General features: G+C 41.3%; 1 protein-coding gene across 1 annotated transcript in view; it reads left to right on the top strand.

Moving 5' to 3' along the window:
* The window catches only part of bcap31 (B cell receptor associated protein 31), a 47,115-nt gene extending 32,445 nt beyond the window's left edge, over nucleotides 1-14,670 (top strand). The window contains exons 7-8 of the mRNA XM_003216891.4: nucleotides 5,140-5,240; nucleotides 13,964-14,670. Of these exons, the coding sequence (XP_003216939.1) occupies nucleotides 5,140-5,240; nucleotides 13,964-14,002 (140 nt within the window). The 3' untranslated portion in view covers nucleotides 14,003-14,670. The remainder of the gene's footprint in view (nucleotides 1-5,139; nucleotides 5,241-13,963) is intronic.
* The last annotated feature ends 1,767 nt before the right edge of the window (nucleotides 14,671-16,437 follow it).

The following is a 16,437-nucleotide window of genomic DNA, read 5'->3' as shown; positions in this document are numbered from 1 at the left end:
TCCCAACAAAGGATTCCTTCAGGAAGCAACCAGCTTTGAATCTGCAAGGCCATTAAATGCTAATCAAGCTGGCCATTTGCAACATTCACATTTGCCTCAAACAGATAAGAGCTCCTTTTCCCAACCTGGACTTTCCACAGATACATAAACCCCACTTGCTTAGTTTCTAACAGACCTCACAGCCTCTGAGGATGTCTGGCATAGATGTGGGCGAAACATCAGGAGAGAATGCTTCTGGAACATGGCCATACAGTCCTGAAAACTCACAGCAACCCAATAATAATAATATTGATTTATTTATTACAGCTCAAGGCAGTATACAACATGGTTAAAACAGAGAGCTAAAATATCATACAACTGTATTAAAATACATATATCAAAATACACAGAACAAAGATTATCATCAATACTAATAAAATGTGTAAAGTTAAAATTTACAGTTAAAATCGACTGAGTAGGTCTGTGGGAAAAGATAGATCTTCAATTGTTTCTTGAATTCAGATAATTCATTTTAGCCATACGACCTTCTGGCAGGTCATACCAGTGTCATGGGATGGCCAATGAAAAGTTCCTCTGGGTGATGGTTTTCAGTCAGATTCTGGCTAGCTGGAGTAAACTCACTCAGAGGACCTGTGTGCTAAGGGGCACATTATACTGGGGAAGGCGATTCTGCAGGTAACTGGACTCAAACTATGTAGGGCTCTCAGAAATAAGTACGGGTTTGATATGTGTGTGTGTGCCTTCTGCATCTTTTACTCTGGGCAAAGCCAACATACATAATACATCAGGACCTTCTGGGTGCTTCTGAGTTTTCATTGTCTACGGTGAGAAAGTACAGGGCAAGTAAATGGGGTGTCAGAATTCCAGTGGTGGCAGGACTTGTTCCAGAGTCTGTGTACTTCAAGACCTTGGTCCATCTATTCCCAAAGCTCCATTCCAAGTGAATTATCTTTGTCCGGGAGGAGACATTGTGAGCCCAACCGATAATATGGCACCAGTCCCAATCTCCTAGGCATTGGAGAGAAGGTGCAGTGTAGCACAAACCTCCATAGCTATAAAAAGACCTTGCCGCAAGGACAAAGTCCAGTAAAAGCATACCTGAGAAATTAACTCTGCACACAAGTAGATGGCAGCAAGGCCTCTTTGGGAGAGTGGGGCTGTAGGTATGATTGTATGTGTGTGTGTGTGTGTGTGTGGTGAACCTTTGTTGTGAATACAGGGCTACAACGAAAACCTTTAATACTTTCATAACAAAGAACAGGGTTGTGGTAGACACTAGCCGTGACTACCCCTACCATTGACCAGCTCTGAGAGAAGGATAGACAGCTCCTGAACTGTGCACTAGTGTAATAGGATTCCCCCACGTGTGTGTTTGTTTACGCTTTTTCCCTTTATAAAAAAGGGAGGGACTGCTGTTTTCAGCAGCAGCATCAACCAGTTTGAGCTGCTTCTCTAGATCCCATTTCCAGAGCCAGCAAATCAAGGGCATTGACATCAGCTCAGCAGGAATCCAGGAGCTGTGAAGCTGTAACCTTTTTGACCTTCTCGTTGCTGAGAGGGCAGTGTAACTCTTCAGCATGGTCTCCACTTCCATCTCCACTACCGTCCCACCAGATTGAATGAAACAGTGGGCATGTATACGAAATCACAATTGCCCTCTGTTACCTTCCTCCCCTTCTCACAGCAAGAGGCTAAGAGACCTTCATGTTCATTATGACAGTTGCGTTGTTTTGGGGACTGGGGCAGGCAATGAGGGGCAAGAGAATTTAGCATTGAGGTAGAGCAGCTGTCTGTTAATGCCAGGGCAAAGTAAGATTACTCTTCTTCCAGCAGGCCCTTTTTATAGTTGGGTAGAGAGTGCTATATCATGTTTTATTTTTCTGGCATAAAGCACTTGACTAGTGCTAACCGAAAAGTCAGAAAAGCTGCTGGATTTGGCAGGGTAGTTTATGTAAACTAGAGACCCCTTTGTCTCTTTAGTACCATGTTCCTCACAAAGTGAACTGTCCCAAGTAGGATAGGTTGGTGGGCCTATTTTGGAATTTGGAAATAATGCCTTAGGTGCAGTCACAGTATGGTTTCCATGAAATGGAACAAGAGGGGATTTGGGGCTCATTCCACCTTTCCTAAATGGCTGCCACAACAGATGTAAATGTTTTGAAAAACAGCTAATTCCCAGAAGCCAAACTTGTGGTGCTTGGAGAAACATACACTGAAATAAAGATAAAGCACTCACTCAAAACAAAGCAAAGCAAAGACAATAAAATCTAGGCCAAGCTAGGATACATATGCGCAAGGAATACTCAGGTGGTTTTTGCCAGTTCCTGTCTCTTAAAACAGTGTTTCTCAACCTGTGTGTCCCCAGATGTTTTGTCCTTCAACTCCCAGAAATCCTAATAGCTGGTAAACTGGCTGGGATTTTTGGGAGTTGTAGCCCAAAACACCTGGGGACCCACAGGTTGAGAACCACTGCTCTAAAATATAGCCTACAGCACATGGTCTTTATTGGCAGTGAGTCATCCAAGTACTAGCCAGGTCTTACCCTACTTAGCTCCCAAGATCAGACAGTATCTGATGCCTTTAAGATATTTCAGTCAATCTATATGACGTACATTATTTTCCCCTGCTAGAATTACCACCACTTGATTCCATATTTGCAACCCTGAGTGAGTTACATCCTCTACTTTTGTTTCCAACCATATCCTGAAAAGATGCAAAATCCACTTTTTAAAAAATTGGTTACTGTGAATACAGCCATGTCGTTAAAATAGTAATAATATCTTCATCCATTTTAGAGGAAAACACATTCTGCTTGTTTATTTTCTGTCCTGCTCAGTAGAAATTGCACTCAAAAACTACCCAGATCTGTGAATCATTGTATTAACTCTTGAGCTAACTGCTGCTCCAGCACAAATGTTTTCAGCAGTAGAAATAAGCAGACAATTGGAAAACTGGAAAAATTTAAACCTCTCACTTTTAGGAAGAATTTCGGCAATTAAGATGAATATTCTGCCAAAAATGCTCTTCTTATTCCAAAATTTACCAATCCTCAGAAATATGAAAATATTTAAAAAATGGGAAAAGGAGTTAACCAAATTTATCTGGCAAGGCAAAAAAGCTAGAATTAAATATATCAATTTAATTGATGAAACGAAAAGAGGCGGTCTAGGGGTACCGGACCTGAAATCATATTACGAAGCTAATGCCCTCATATGGATTAAAGATTGGATGACATTCAAGAAAGAAAAACTGTTAACGTTAGAAGGACACGACCTCCGAATAGGGTGGCATGCATACCTATGGTATGGCAAAATAAAATTGGAAAAGAACTTTGGAAATCACTTCGTAAGATCAGCAATTGTAATAATCTGGAACAAATATAAAGCTAGAATTTACCCAAAACCCCCCCTTTGGGTATCCCCACTAGAAGCGGGACAAAGGAGATTGTTAGGCTGGAGGAAATGGCCCACCTATAAAGATATATTAAAACAGACTGCCGGAAACTTTGAGATGAAATCCCAAGAAGATATCAAGAAAAACTTCATAAACCTCTCTTGGCTCCAATATATTCAACTAAAAGAATATTATAACAACGATAGGAAAGAAGGATTCATGTCAAAAGAAACATTCTGGGACAGAATTATGAAATCGGAGAAAAAATTTACATCAAAAATCTACAAAAGAATTCTAGAATGGCAAACGGAGAAAGTAATAGTAAAAGAGTGTATGACAAAATGGGCAATGAATATTAAGAAAACTATTTATATGGATCAATGGGAGAACATCTGGAACAAAAAGTTAAAACAAATGTACTCGTATGACTTAAAAGAAAATTGGATAAAAATGTTCCATAGATGGTACATAACCCCAAAACAATTAGGACTCATAAACAAATCTCAACAGACTAATTGCTGGAAATGCAAGAAAGAACAAGGATCCTTCTTCCACATGTGGTGGACTTGTGAGAAAGCAAAAAAATATTGGAAAGAAATCCACGAGACAACTCAAAAAATCTTAAACATAAAATACCAAATGAGACCAGAATACCTATTATTAGGGATCTTGGAAGAAAACTTAAAAGAAAATGAAGAACTCCTACTCAACTATATGATAACAGCGGCGAGAATCGTCTACGCAAGAAATTGGCGACAAGAAATAATACCGGATGTAGATCAATGGATACTAAAGTTAATGGAAATAAAGAACATGGACAGATTAACATACCTATTAGTCAAACAACAAGGATTACCAAAGAAAAATACCGACTGGCAACCACTAATAAACTTTCTAATGAAAGAAAAGAATTTAAGAGTAACATAATTACAGAATAACCAAAGAGGGACAATCCTATAAATATATACAAGTATAACAACAATATTAACGATAGTGAAGCTTCAATCAAAAGGAAAAAAAACAAAAAAAAAACAGAACCATTGGGATAGACCCCCATAAGGATCAGAATCAATATAGATGAAGATGGAAGTCTATGGACTCAATCTATTTTTATTTCATATATATTCTCTACTTATTTTCTATCCATTTTTTTTCTTTTTTTTCTCCTTCTACCTTTTTTCTGTTTTCTTTTTTAAGTCACACTTCCTATTTTTCCCACTGTACTATAACCCATAATGTTCTCCCACTTTCACTGTATTTTTTGAAAAATTTCATAAATAAATTTTTTTTAAAAAAAAATGTTTTCAGCAGCCGAGGGTAGCTAGGTGCCAGACTGTGTGAAATGAGTTCCACACTGCTAATTTAAAGAAATATTACTTGATAGATAACCTTTTCCTTGATTGTAAAATTGGTGCAAAATCTGTTGTTTGCAGCTTATTCACCTAGGCTCTATGGTTGTGGCATAAGTGCAATCAGAGGAGATGACTTGCAGAAGATCACAGCTTTGCCACTGATTGGAAAAAATATCGATTTGTTCTAATCCTGGAGGAGAAAAGAAGCTATGATCTGCCTTTGCCACATTCATCCCCCAGTTAATCTGAGATGACTTCTTTTCCTGTGTAGAAATCGCCACTGCCACCCCCACCCCAAACAGCCTGTGACTTGGCCTGCTATTCCCAAACTGGTGATTTGACAATACCTTACTTCTCTAATGCTGTCCCTTATCTTTTCTTCCTTGTTCTCTAGCTTTGGAGAAAGCCGACAGTGAGGCCCTGGCTATGCGCAAACAGGCTGAAGGACTGACCAAGGAGTATGACAGACTGCTGGATGAACATGCCAAGCTTCAGGTGCCAAGGGGAGGGAAATGGAGTGGCCAAAAACTGACACATTGCTGCCTGGTCTTACTGGGCTGTTAGGAAACTGAAACCAAAACTTATCACGCTCCCCTAAGCATTTGTTGTTATTAAAGCTGCTGTGAGATAAAAGTATTCTAGATGAGGGCCAGAAGAAGGCAACCATGGCACATGTGTCGTTAGGCTCTGTTGCCAACTTGCAGAGAGTACGTGACTCTGGTCACATTTAGAAGTGCAGTACTAAGGGCATGATCCACATCTTCTAAGAAGGAAGGTGAGTCCTTGCCCTTTTTGTGTCATAAAGACTTTTTGAACCTTAAACATGTTCTCTAATCCATTTTCAGTGGGGCAGAGTACATCAGGCACTTTCAGAGAAAGAAGTAGGTACACAGACCCCAGTACTGGTTTTTATAATTGCTATATTGGTTACACAGGCAAAAGGGAAATATCACATATACTCAGCATTTACTCACATACATTAAACATTCATGCTCACCATCCTCCTCCATTCAGGCCTGCTGCTGGAGAAGAGAGATGGGTGGACAGAGCTACATCCTTCAGATCTGACGTTCATACACTATGGAAAGGGGTCTCCTTATGTAGCGATTTTTGGTTATCCATTATTTGGTTGTTTAGATAATCTCTGTTATTCAGCTCGGACCTGCTGAAACCACATCAATACTGGAACAGATAGTTTGTTTAACATCTTTAACATAAAGAACTTTGACTATGTAAACAGAGTTTTCAGCTCAGTTCTCATTAGCACCTCTCTTACTATACTTCATCGAATTCTTCACCTCCTTTGTTCTCCATATTTCATTTTTGGGATGGTGTCTTCAGCCTTGCCAGACCTTTAGGCCCCAGACAGACAATTCATTCAGTCTGTTCATTACATTTGCTCGCTCCCAGGCTTACTTATTGGAAGCTTCATTCTCGCATGGAGGTTTTCCCCCTCGGAGCATCCAACTGCCCTTCACTGAATGCAGAACCTGGTTAAGTTATTCTTCTGACCTTCAACTCTCAGAAGTCTCAGCCAGCATAGCCAGTGATTTCAGAGAAATGTAGACCAAGGTTACCTTTTCAGGACATAACAGATAAAGGTAGAAGACTGTGATTAATCTAGAGTGCGATAGTAAATGGTGAATTTCCAAGTGGAAATGCTTCTCTGCAGCCATTCCCTGGGGATCTTGCAGTTTCAGTGTTTTGCGAGGCAGGAAATATAAGGTGTCTCCAACAAAATGGCACCATTAATTATTTTTTGTTCTAGAGGTAAACTGTTTTGCCTAAAGAAGCACATAGCTTACATGTGTTTGAGATTTCAAGGAAATGATGAACCCTGTTATCCTTCAATTCCTAGTTGCCACCTCAATTCTACTCTTCTTTTTGTTTTCTTTTTTAAAAATACCCCATTTGCCCTCAAAGCCAATTAGAATTTTCCTCATAAGAGCTCCTCTCTTGACCTTTAGGAACCCTATCAAAGTCTCTTTTTGAACTTTTCTCTTGGTTTGTTTCTAATAATGATTCTAAGATTTGTCTGTTGTGGAAGTCATGGAATGGCCCATGTCTACAGCTTTGGGGCCTCCATTTTTCAACTGTTGCCCACCAAAAACGCCATTACAACAGGAGAAATACTTTATTTTCAGGGAATAGGAATGCACAGAAAATCCAGTGTGCTGACAGACAGTCTTTGATTCCTAGCTAAATATATGAACACTTACAAGACTTATTGTGCCACTCAGAATCAGAGACTGATGACAATTAAATTGCAAGCCCAGCATGAGCACACACACACACTATATTCACCTCTCTCTAACACACACGTATGACTAAAAATAATCTAACATCTGTTGCCAGGACAACCTAATCTCCATGCAGTGGTTGTGAAGAACATTACAGCATGGTTTGGCTGTGGTTTCCTCCTCTCCTTCTTGCCTTGGGTTCCAGGGAAGAGGAGGATAACCAGTTGGAGGCCTTCCCTGGGAGCTTTCCTGGCAAACATCCCTCTACGTTTGCAGTGGCACGTAAGCATGTCATAAGACTGCCTCACCTGGGAGCAGCTTGATAAAGGTGAAGGAGCAGGCAGGCCCAGCATGTTATGAGGAAGTGACTGAATAAGATAGGTTCAGGAGCAGGGCTTGGGCCCTTTCATTTCTCTTTCACTGGCAGGCAAGAGGGTGCAACTCACAAAGATGTGAGAGATACTGTGGACGTTCAGGCCTGACTGATTTCCCCAAAGTTTAGAACTTTTTTGAGAAAGCTCCCAATTCTTGTTTTTGGGTCAAAGAAATGTTGCCAGTGTTGGGTAAATCAGAACACCAGAGACCTTTCTTTGTGTACGTACATATATCTCTAATGCCCCTCTAGTTTTTCCCCATGTCTTTCCAACTTAATTTGGTTAATGCCACTTTCCATTCCCACCTGTTTCACCAAGGTACTAGACAACTTTTACTAGGGTCTCAGAGTGAGGTGAATATTTTGAAGAGATTCCTGGTATCTTCCGTATGTCAGTCTGGCTGGGGGGAAAGGTTGAGTTGCTCATGCAAATTATTTGGGGTTCTGTTGGTCAGCCGCTGTATCAAAGACTCAGTGGAAGAAACATGAACAAGTAGTCAAGTCAAAGAAAGAGTAGCTAGAGTTCGTTGTTTGATTATTATGAGCACGTGGAAAGCTTTATTATTTGAGATGAGGCTTTGATAAATGGAAGACCAAAGTTTCTTTTGTACAATGGATCCTCAACTTAAGAGTGTCCCAGCTTAAGGGCATTTTGAATTAAGAGCCATCACTCGTCCTGGGGTTTCTTTTGACATAAGATCAAATGCATTTTGAATTAAGATCTAGCACCAGCAGAAGTGCTAGCACAAGAAGGAGCGCTAGCACCAGAGTACAGGGCTTTAGGGCTTCGAGGGAGCAGCTCTGTGCCTCATGCCTTGCACTCTTGTCTGCTTTGGAAGATTGTTGTCTGCTTTGGTCTTGTATGCTTTGAGGAATTTGGGGTTAATTGATTTTGTGTCGTTTTTATTCCTGGTATGTTTGGCTTCATGAAGAGAGAGAGGGAGGGAAGCTGGAATGAGTACAGTATGAAGAAAATGATGCTTCTGCTTCTTCACTGTGTGCTTTGTGCTTCCTTACCACAACTTTGTACTTATACCATTAGAAAGTTGGTCTTTCTCTTTTTTTTGTTATTGGTCCATGTGAATGTGCAGGTTTTGCCTTGTTGTTACACTGGGCAAAACGTTTTGTTTCCTCAAATGTGCTTCCTTGCCATAACTGTGGCTCTATCATTTAAAGTTGATCTTTCTTTTTATTGTTCCATGTGAATGTGCATTTATTCATTAAAGGTAAAGGTAAAGGTTTTCCCCTGATGTTAAGTCCAGTCGTGTCCGACTCTGGGGGTTGGTGCTCATTTCCATTTCTAAGCCAAAGAGCCAGTGTTGCCCGTAGACACCTCCAAGGTCATGTGGCCGGCATGACCGCATGGAGCGCTGTTACCTTCCCGCCGGAGCGGTACTTATTGATCTACTCACATTTGCATGTTTTCGAACTGCTAGGTTGGCAGGAGCTGGGGCTAACAGCGGGCACTCATTCCGCTCCCGGGATTTGACCCTGGGGCCTTTTGGTCTGCAAGTTCAGCAGCTCAACGCTTTTAACGCACTGTGCCACCAGCCCCCCCCCCCCATTTATTTATTATTTGTTATTTATAAAGTAAATGTTCTTATTTAAAAACATGTAACCAAAAATCGGGGGGTTCTGAACAGATTAATTGTATTTCAATGGAAAAATTAGCTTTGAAATAAGTGATTTGAGTTAAGAGCTCAGTCACAAAACAATTAAATCTCTTAACTCAAGGTATCACTGTGTATAACTGCATCCTTCTGGGACCCAGGACAAAATTGGGAGAAGTGCCATTGGCTTGCCTTTTAATCTCGGGCACACACATATATGGCTCTGCAGTTGATGTCTTGAGGTCTTCTGGACTCCAAAGATAGTGCTTACTAAATAAGTCCTCAGCCTCCAGAACTGAGTTAGCATACACATACATACACTGCCTCCTTAGCAGTGTCTTTGAGCTGGCTCTGACCAGAGCTAATTCTAATGCACTGTCTAGGAATATCCTCCTTCCAGTGCTTCTCCACCCCCTCCCATATTGAGTTCTATCTTGGCTTTGCCATCTGCAGCCATCTGCTTGAATTTTTCTCTCCCCCCCCCCTCTCAATTTCTCCTTTCCCCACGCTCTCTCCTCCCTTCTGTGCAGTTACAGTCAGCGTGATCAGGCTGCCATACTCCAGTAATAGTTTTCCCTCCCTAGCTGCCTATAAATAGGACCTCTGTTTGGCTGCTCTAATGACTTTGCTGCCACCTCTGAGGAATGGCATCTCTTTCAGCTTGGCATCTGCAAGAGAAGCATCCCTCTCCACTTGGGTGCCCTTGAACATATTGCACCCAGACAATGGTGTCTCTAGTGCAGGGTTTAAAAAGCAAGTGGTTTCTACATATTTTGGTCTACAAACTAACTCAGTGGCAAGGAATGCTTGGAATGGCCATGCAACAACTTCCAAAAGGCTGCAGAATCACTACCGCCATGTTAAGAACAACAGCAAGGATTTTTTGTTCTTATTTTGTGGTTGTGTTGGCCCTGCCACACAACACAAATATAATATTACAGTATGACTCCTGCACTGTACCTGGTGTTTGCAATTTCACTTATCTACATCTGAAAAGATATGTTCTCTTTAGCCATTTTTAGATCTTTCTTCTTCTGCTGGAAGATGACCATAGAGTTATAATGAAAGACTTTAAAATGCTAGAGAGCTATTCTCTTTAGGAGTTTTCTAAGCCCTCCAATGTGATTCTATGGTATTCTTGCTTTGGAAGTCATTCATTTCAATAAGATTTGCTGTTATCACTATTTTCATGTTTACATGCTAAGTCCAGGAAGATATCCCCTTTGGATATGGGTGCCATACTGTACTTTAACTTTTACAATGACACCCTGCAGAATCCTGGGTTTTGTGGGGATGGGGTTCATAGTTTTAATCAGGGAGCATCACCAAACTACAAGCCCCATAATTCCATAGACAGAATGGCTAACTAAATGGAATCATATTACTACAGTTGAATAGTGTGAAAGAGTTCCAAGGTTGTGTGTATGGAGAGGTGGGGGTATTGAGTTGGAACTCGGATTAGTTCCAGCCGATGAGTCTATTCTCTACATTGCACAGAATTCTCCATTTTCTATAGCCAGGAATCAAGTTGTTTCAGTTTTCTCCAATGCATTTACGTGTATGTAGGTGATGTGGAGAATAGTGACGAATATAGCTTCCCTTAATCTTAGAAAGTAAAACATCAAAACACCTGGGTATTCCCTGGGCGACGTCCTTGCAGACGGCCAATTCTCTCACAGCAGAAGCAACTTGCAGTTTCTCAAGTCATTTCTGACACGAAAAAACAAAAACAAAAAACCTTAGAAGGGATACAAACTATTCTGGGAATTATGGCAGTTATAATCCAACAGATCTGAAGAGCAGGACTCCACACAGTATGGTTTGGCACACCTTTTTCCCAACAAAGTTTTCTGCTGAGTAACCATCACATGTCTATCTTTTCTCATTTTGTGGTTTTTAAAAAAAGCACCTGATAAATGGAGTTCCAAGAGGCTGCTTCTGCTCTCTCATAGTTTACTTATTGGGAAAAACAGTTATGCTTGGTAAAGTGAGAGGCAGTAGGAAAAGAGGAAGATATACTAGGACTGAATGAAGGAAGTGATGGCTTGACTGTTAATGGGTTGCAATCCTGCAGAAAGAGGGTGAAAGTGAGACCCAAAAGAAAGAGGCAATCCAAGTTATGGATGATCAGCAGAATTCTCCAGCCCACATGTTCCAAGGAAAGTAAGTCAGGAGCATTTTGAGCAGCCAACTAATTCTTTTAATACTTCGGCTTTCTGAAAGGGAGATTGTCACCATGGTTATCTCAATCAGCTCCTTTCTGTGGTTTTCAAGTTGTGTAGTAAAAATCCCCCCGTGCGGCTAGGTGGTTTCCTGCCTCTTGAGGTTTGTAAATGAATCTTTCGTCTAGGATCACTAGTAAAAGAATTGGCGGAGAAGCAAAATTCAATTGTTGCTGTTGCTCTTATGGAACGACAGCTGGGCAGAATATGTTTCAACAAAACCGAGCTTGACACTTAATCATGGGATAGGATTTTTTCTAGCATGGCTGGTCATCTAGTATGAGAGTATTTTCACTCCGAAAACAATTTTTCGTTCTGGTCCAGTGGAAGCCATTCTGTCTTTCTCCTTTAGACTGTGGTGCCATTGGACTGCTCTAATTCATGTAAAAACTCACGTACCTTAATATAACTTGCTCCAGTAGAAACTGAACACTTGTGGCTTTCAAGCTGATTAGCTAGTTTTAGTTGATGCCTGTGATTCACTGAGTGGCTATGACTGAGCTATAAACCTAAGTTCCCTATTCAAATGTCGCCTCTGTGGCCTTAGCTAAAGCATTACATCTCAGCCTCAGCTTCCTGCTACTCTAAGCTGGATTATTTCCTAATGGTGTTGTTGTGTAAGCCTTCAAGTCGACTCCAGTATAGGTCAACCCTTTCATAGAGTTTTCTTGGCAAGATTTATTCAGAGGAGGTTTTGCCATTGTCTTCTCTTGAAATTAAGAAAGATTGGCCTGTCAAAAGTCAAGCAGTAGGTTTCCATGGCTGAGCTAGAATCCAAACCGTGTGCCCATCACATTATCTGATTTTTCCTCCACTGAGCTCAAAAACAGCACATACAGATTTTCCCATCTTTGTTTTATCTATATACCAACCTCATGTGGTAAGTTAGCCTAAGATACACGGATTTGTGTAACGTCACACAGCAATTTCAGTTGCTCACAGGACAGATTACCAAAGATGCCAGTGTGTCATGGGAGGCAATCCAAATCCTAAACTCAGATCCAAGTTTGGAGTAATATAAAGTAGGGTATATACGCAGTACAGCCTTCACATTGGTGGGTTTGACTTTGTGGATTTGATTATTTACAGATTTGATTAACATGTTCTCTCTTATCTAGGTCCTCTACAGTCACTCTATGGTAAACATATGGTGGAAGTTCATCATAGAATCACTCTGGAGGACCGAGAGAAGTTTTCTGTCACGTTAAAAAAATAGTGGGATTCTTATTTGTGGTAGTTAACTTTTCCAGGGTTCTTGTGCTCCTAATCCCAGAAAATATAGTGACCAAACTGCATTTGCATTAATTTAAATTTTAGTTTTAATAGTGATAGAATAAAACAGGAAACACTATGGGTCACTGAATCCCTCAAAATCCTGTTCAGCGGTCCCTTGCTGGCGTTGTAAAATATCAGTAGGCACTGCTCATGCCTTTTCAATTGTATTTTGGAGGCAGCAAGAACTAGATTTGTTTATGAAAAAGTTGGTCTTCAGGAAGCAACATTGTATTCTCCTAACACAACAGTACCTTGATCTCTGTTCCCACATAACTGTGGCATGCAGTAAACATTTGCTAATGTTTGAGTATGCTTAACCATTCAGTAGGTATGATACAGCCAGCAGTTGTTTGAGGAAATATGCCAGAATACTGCTTTCACAAGGCCGGGGTTGCGCTGACCACCCTGCGGCATGTATGACACAGAGACAAATGTGACAAAATTGAATGATGTGCCTAAGAATGAACAGCTCATAACCTTGCAGAATACAAAGAACAATGGTTTGAATAGAGATGTTACGTCATCAGCCAGCAGAGAGTCAGCCTGTTCTAGTATGTATTTGAGCCTGCAGAATCTTATGACTGGCCTATTGTTGGCCTAAAGTGACAGTGGGCTTGTCTTTTGTTTTCAGCTGCAGAGACTATCTTAGGCCCCTTCCACACAGCTGAATAAAAATCCCACATTATTTGCTTTGAGCTGGAATATATGGCAGTGTAGACTCAGATAACCCAGTTCAAAGCAGATATTGTGCGATTTTTTGCCTTGATATTCTGGGTTATATGACTGTGTGGAAACGCCCTTAGTGACAGTTCTATCCTGCTGTTTGTGTAGCTTTGTGGGCCTCTTAAGTAGATCTGTCCCTAGGCTTGATGCTGAAGGAGTGCAACAGAAGCACAGAATGTGGCAATAGATGTGGAATCCAGCTTCTTTGGAACCTCCATTTGCTCTCTGCTCTCCCCAGGTTTCTAATCCCTAATGCCTGTGTACAGGCTAGAATGTTTGTGGGTTCAGCACCTGTTGCTATCTCAGAAGCCAATGGGTAGTTGAATAACATTCCCTGTGGCTTTAGTTAACACTGCCCTGCCCTATATAACAACTTGCATCTCTCTAGTGAAAATTTGTAGAACTAACTATGCAAGCTTCTAAAGTTTCTGCTGGTTGCAAAATGCAGCCTTAGTTATACAGATGCAGGCCCCTCCCATCTCATCCCTCACTATGGAATACATTTGACCTTCCATATCCACGGATTCTGAATCTACTCTATCCACTGATCCAACCATTCTACACCCTGAAAATATTTTTAATTCAAAAAGAATACCCTTTGCCAGAGGAGAGATACCATTTTACCATGGATTTTAATATCGACTAGGGATCCTAGAACAAAACCCCAGTGGATACCAAGGGCCAACAGAATCTATAACTCTGTTCTTAAGCTTGCAAAACAAGACCATTCCACTCTTCTCCTAACACTTTCTTCTTTTCTTTGTTTTTCTCTCAGGCATCTTACGATGGCCCAAAGGATAAGAAGGAAGAGTGATCCCCAGACCAACAGTTCTGGCCAAACTCCACCCTACCTGCTGGTTGCTGTACATTCATCCTTTTCTTCTTTTTCTTTTTGGTGAGAGCTGGGAACGAATTGAGTCCCCTCCCCCATATCCTGGGTATGGATTGGGTTGGTATACCCATTCTAGCATCATTCTCTTCCACACACCTTAGTCCCTCACACAACGTCCTTGATGCTACTGCTTTTGAATGGACTGCTAACTCTCTCTATGCCCACTGTTTAAAATTTTCTGGATCAGAGACTGATGATCACTTTACCCAAAATGCTAAAGCTGCCTGATTTAGCATCCCAAGGGATTTTATCCCAAAGGGCTAGGAGAAGCTTTTCTTATTGAGGAAGCAGGGGAGACTGGATTTCTAGGGTCAAAAGCACGTGCTGAAGGCCCACTGGCTACTTTGGCGTGCCCTCTTCATGCTGCTGCCCCTCGCCTTTCAGCTGTGTCCGAGTTCCCAGAGTCTTTGAGTGTGATATCCCAGGACTAGAAGGAACATGAGTATCTGTGTGCTTATGTGTTCTTGTAGATATTGACTGGGTCTTAGAGGGAAGAAAGATCTGTGTCCGCACTCCTCTTAATTTTTTATATGTGTATACTACAGACAAAGTGGCTGTATAAAGCTTCACATTAAATCTCTGGCACAGTGTTTGTGGTGTGGTCTCTGAGAGAAATTAGCAGATAGGTTGAACCATGTAGGGTTCAAGAGAAGGCCTGTATAATCTATGTTGTGACCTGCTGGCTGTCCACTAGGAGGACCTGTATCTGCATCTTTCACATGCCATCCAAAATGGTAGCCATTGCTCTGCCTATGGTGTTGAATCTGATTCCCCACACATTATATCTTTGACCTTTTGACACTGAATGTTCTGTTCTGGATTAATGATGGGTGAACATCTTGAGTCTACCTGGCTAGACCACAGACCATCTCTATGATTGCCTTTGAGGCCCACGGCTCTTTAGCTCCTCTTTTCCCAGCCTGGGCTGCGCCATCTGTGTTTATCTCCTTCCAGCTTGGCTCCTCAGTCCAGTTATGCACAAGGCTCTGATGTTGTTTCTTTGTACTTGACCTTACCTCTCCTGCGGTCAGTCAGGGACAGGACAACAAGCTTCCAGTGTGTGCAGTTTCTCATTTGGTGCCAAAAAGGTGGCCACAGAAGAGACACCTCCAACTGCAAGCACATCAGAAAACAAGGAAAGTATTTCACTCTTAAGGTGAAAAGAGATCTGATGATTGGGGTAAAGGAGTGCAGGATAGCTGGGGAAAAGAGAAGAGGGTGGGGCAAGTTGTTCCGGTTGAGACATTTCACCAAGAAAGAGGAAAGGGGTTTAATGGAAGAGTGGGTGGGGATACAAGCCCCGTGGGGATTCTCACAGAGATGCGAGAATTAAAGGCCTCTGAACAAGCTTTGGTAGGCAAACACACTAGAAGGAGCAGTATTGCCCAGTGTAATCCTTGCAGGGAAAGCCATAATAATAATAATAATAATAATAATAATAATAATAATAATAATAATAATAATAATACAGACTACAAGCAGAGGCATAACACCGTTGCTCAAATGATTCATTGGAACTTGTGTCACAAATACCATCTGCCTGCGACAAAGAACTGGTGGGAAAAAGTTACAGAGAATGAGCATGTCAAGCTACTCTGGGACTTCCGAATTCAGACAGACAGGGTTTTGGAGCACAATACTCCTGACCTTACGATCGTGTTAAAAGACAAAGTATGGATTGTTGATGTTGCAATCCCAGGTGACGGCAGGATTGAGGAACAACAACTGAAAAAGTTGACACGATATGAGGATTTAAAGATCGAACTACAAAGACTGGCACAAGCTAGTCAAGGTGGTCCCAGTGGTGATCGGCACACTGGGTGCAGTGCCTAAAGGCTTTGGCCTGCACTTAAACACAGTTGGCGCTGACAAAAATTACCATCTGCCAGCTGCAAAAGGCCACCTTACTGGGATCTGCTCGCATTATTCGTGATACATCATACAGTCCTAGACACTGGGGAAGTGTCCGACGTGTGATCCAATTCAGCAGCCAGCAGAGTGTCTGTTGTAGACTCATCTTGCAGTGTTTCAAATAATAAGTTTATTTATACCCCACCTCCATCTCCCCCGAAAGGGACTTGGGGCGGCTTACATGGGCCAGGCCCAGATAAAAATGATAACAATGTACAATACATCAATAGACAAAAACGTACGCAGTGATAAAATTTAAACATTAACCTATAAAAATAAAAAACAGACTTAATAAAACATGAAATTAAAAACAGCAAGGTTGTAATAATAGACTAGGTAAAGTGCACATTGTAAAAATTGTAAACTCGAGGTAACCGATAAAGTGCTGCAAATTCACGGGAGAGCAATTTGGGATGGGAGAAACCCTGAGTTCATTGTCAAATTAA

This window comes from Anolis carolinensis, chromosome 2 (genome assembly GCF_035594765.1).
Source record: "Anolis carolinensis isolate JA03-04 chromosome 2, rAnoCar3.1.pri, whole genome shotgun sequence".
NCBI lineage: Eukaryota > Metazoa > Chordata > Lepidosauria > Squamata > Dactyloidae > Anolis > Anolis carolinensis.
The sequence above is the reverse complement of the archived record's forward strand: the minus strand, read 5'-3'. Positions and strand labels throughout refer to the sequence as shown.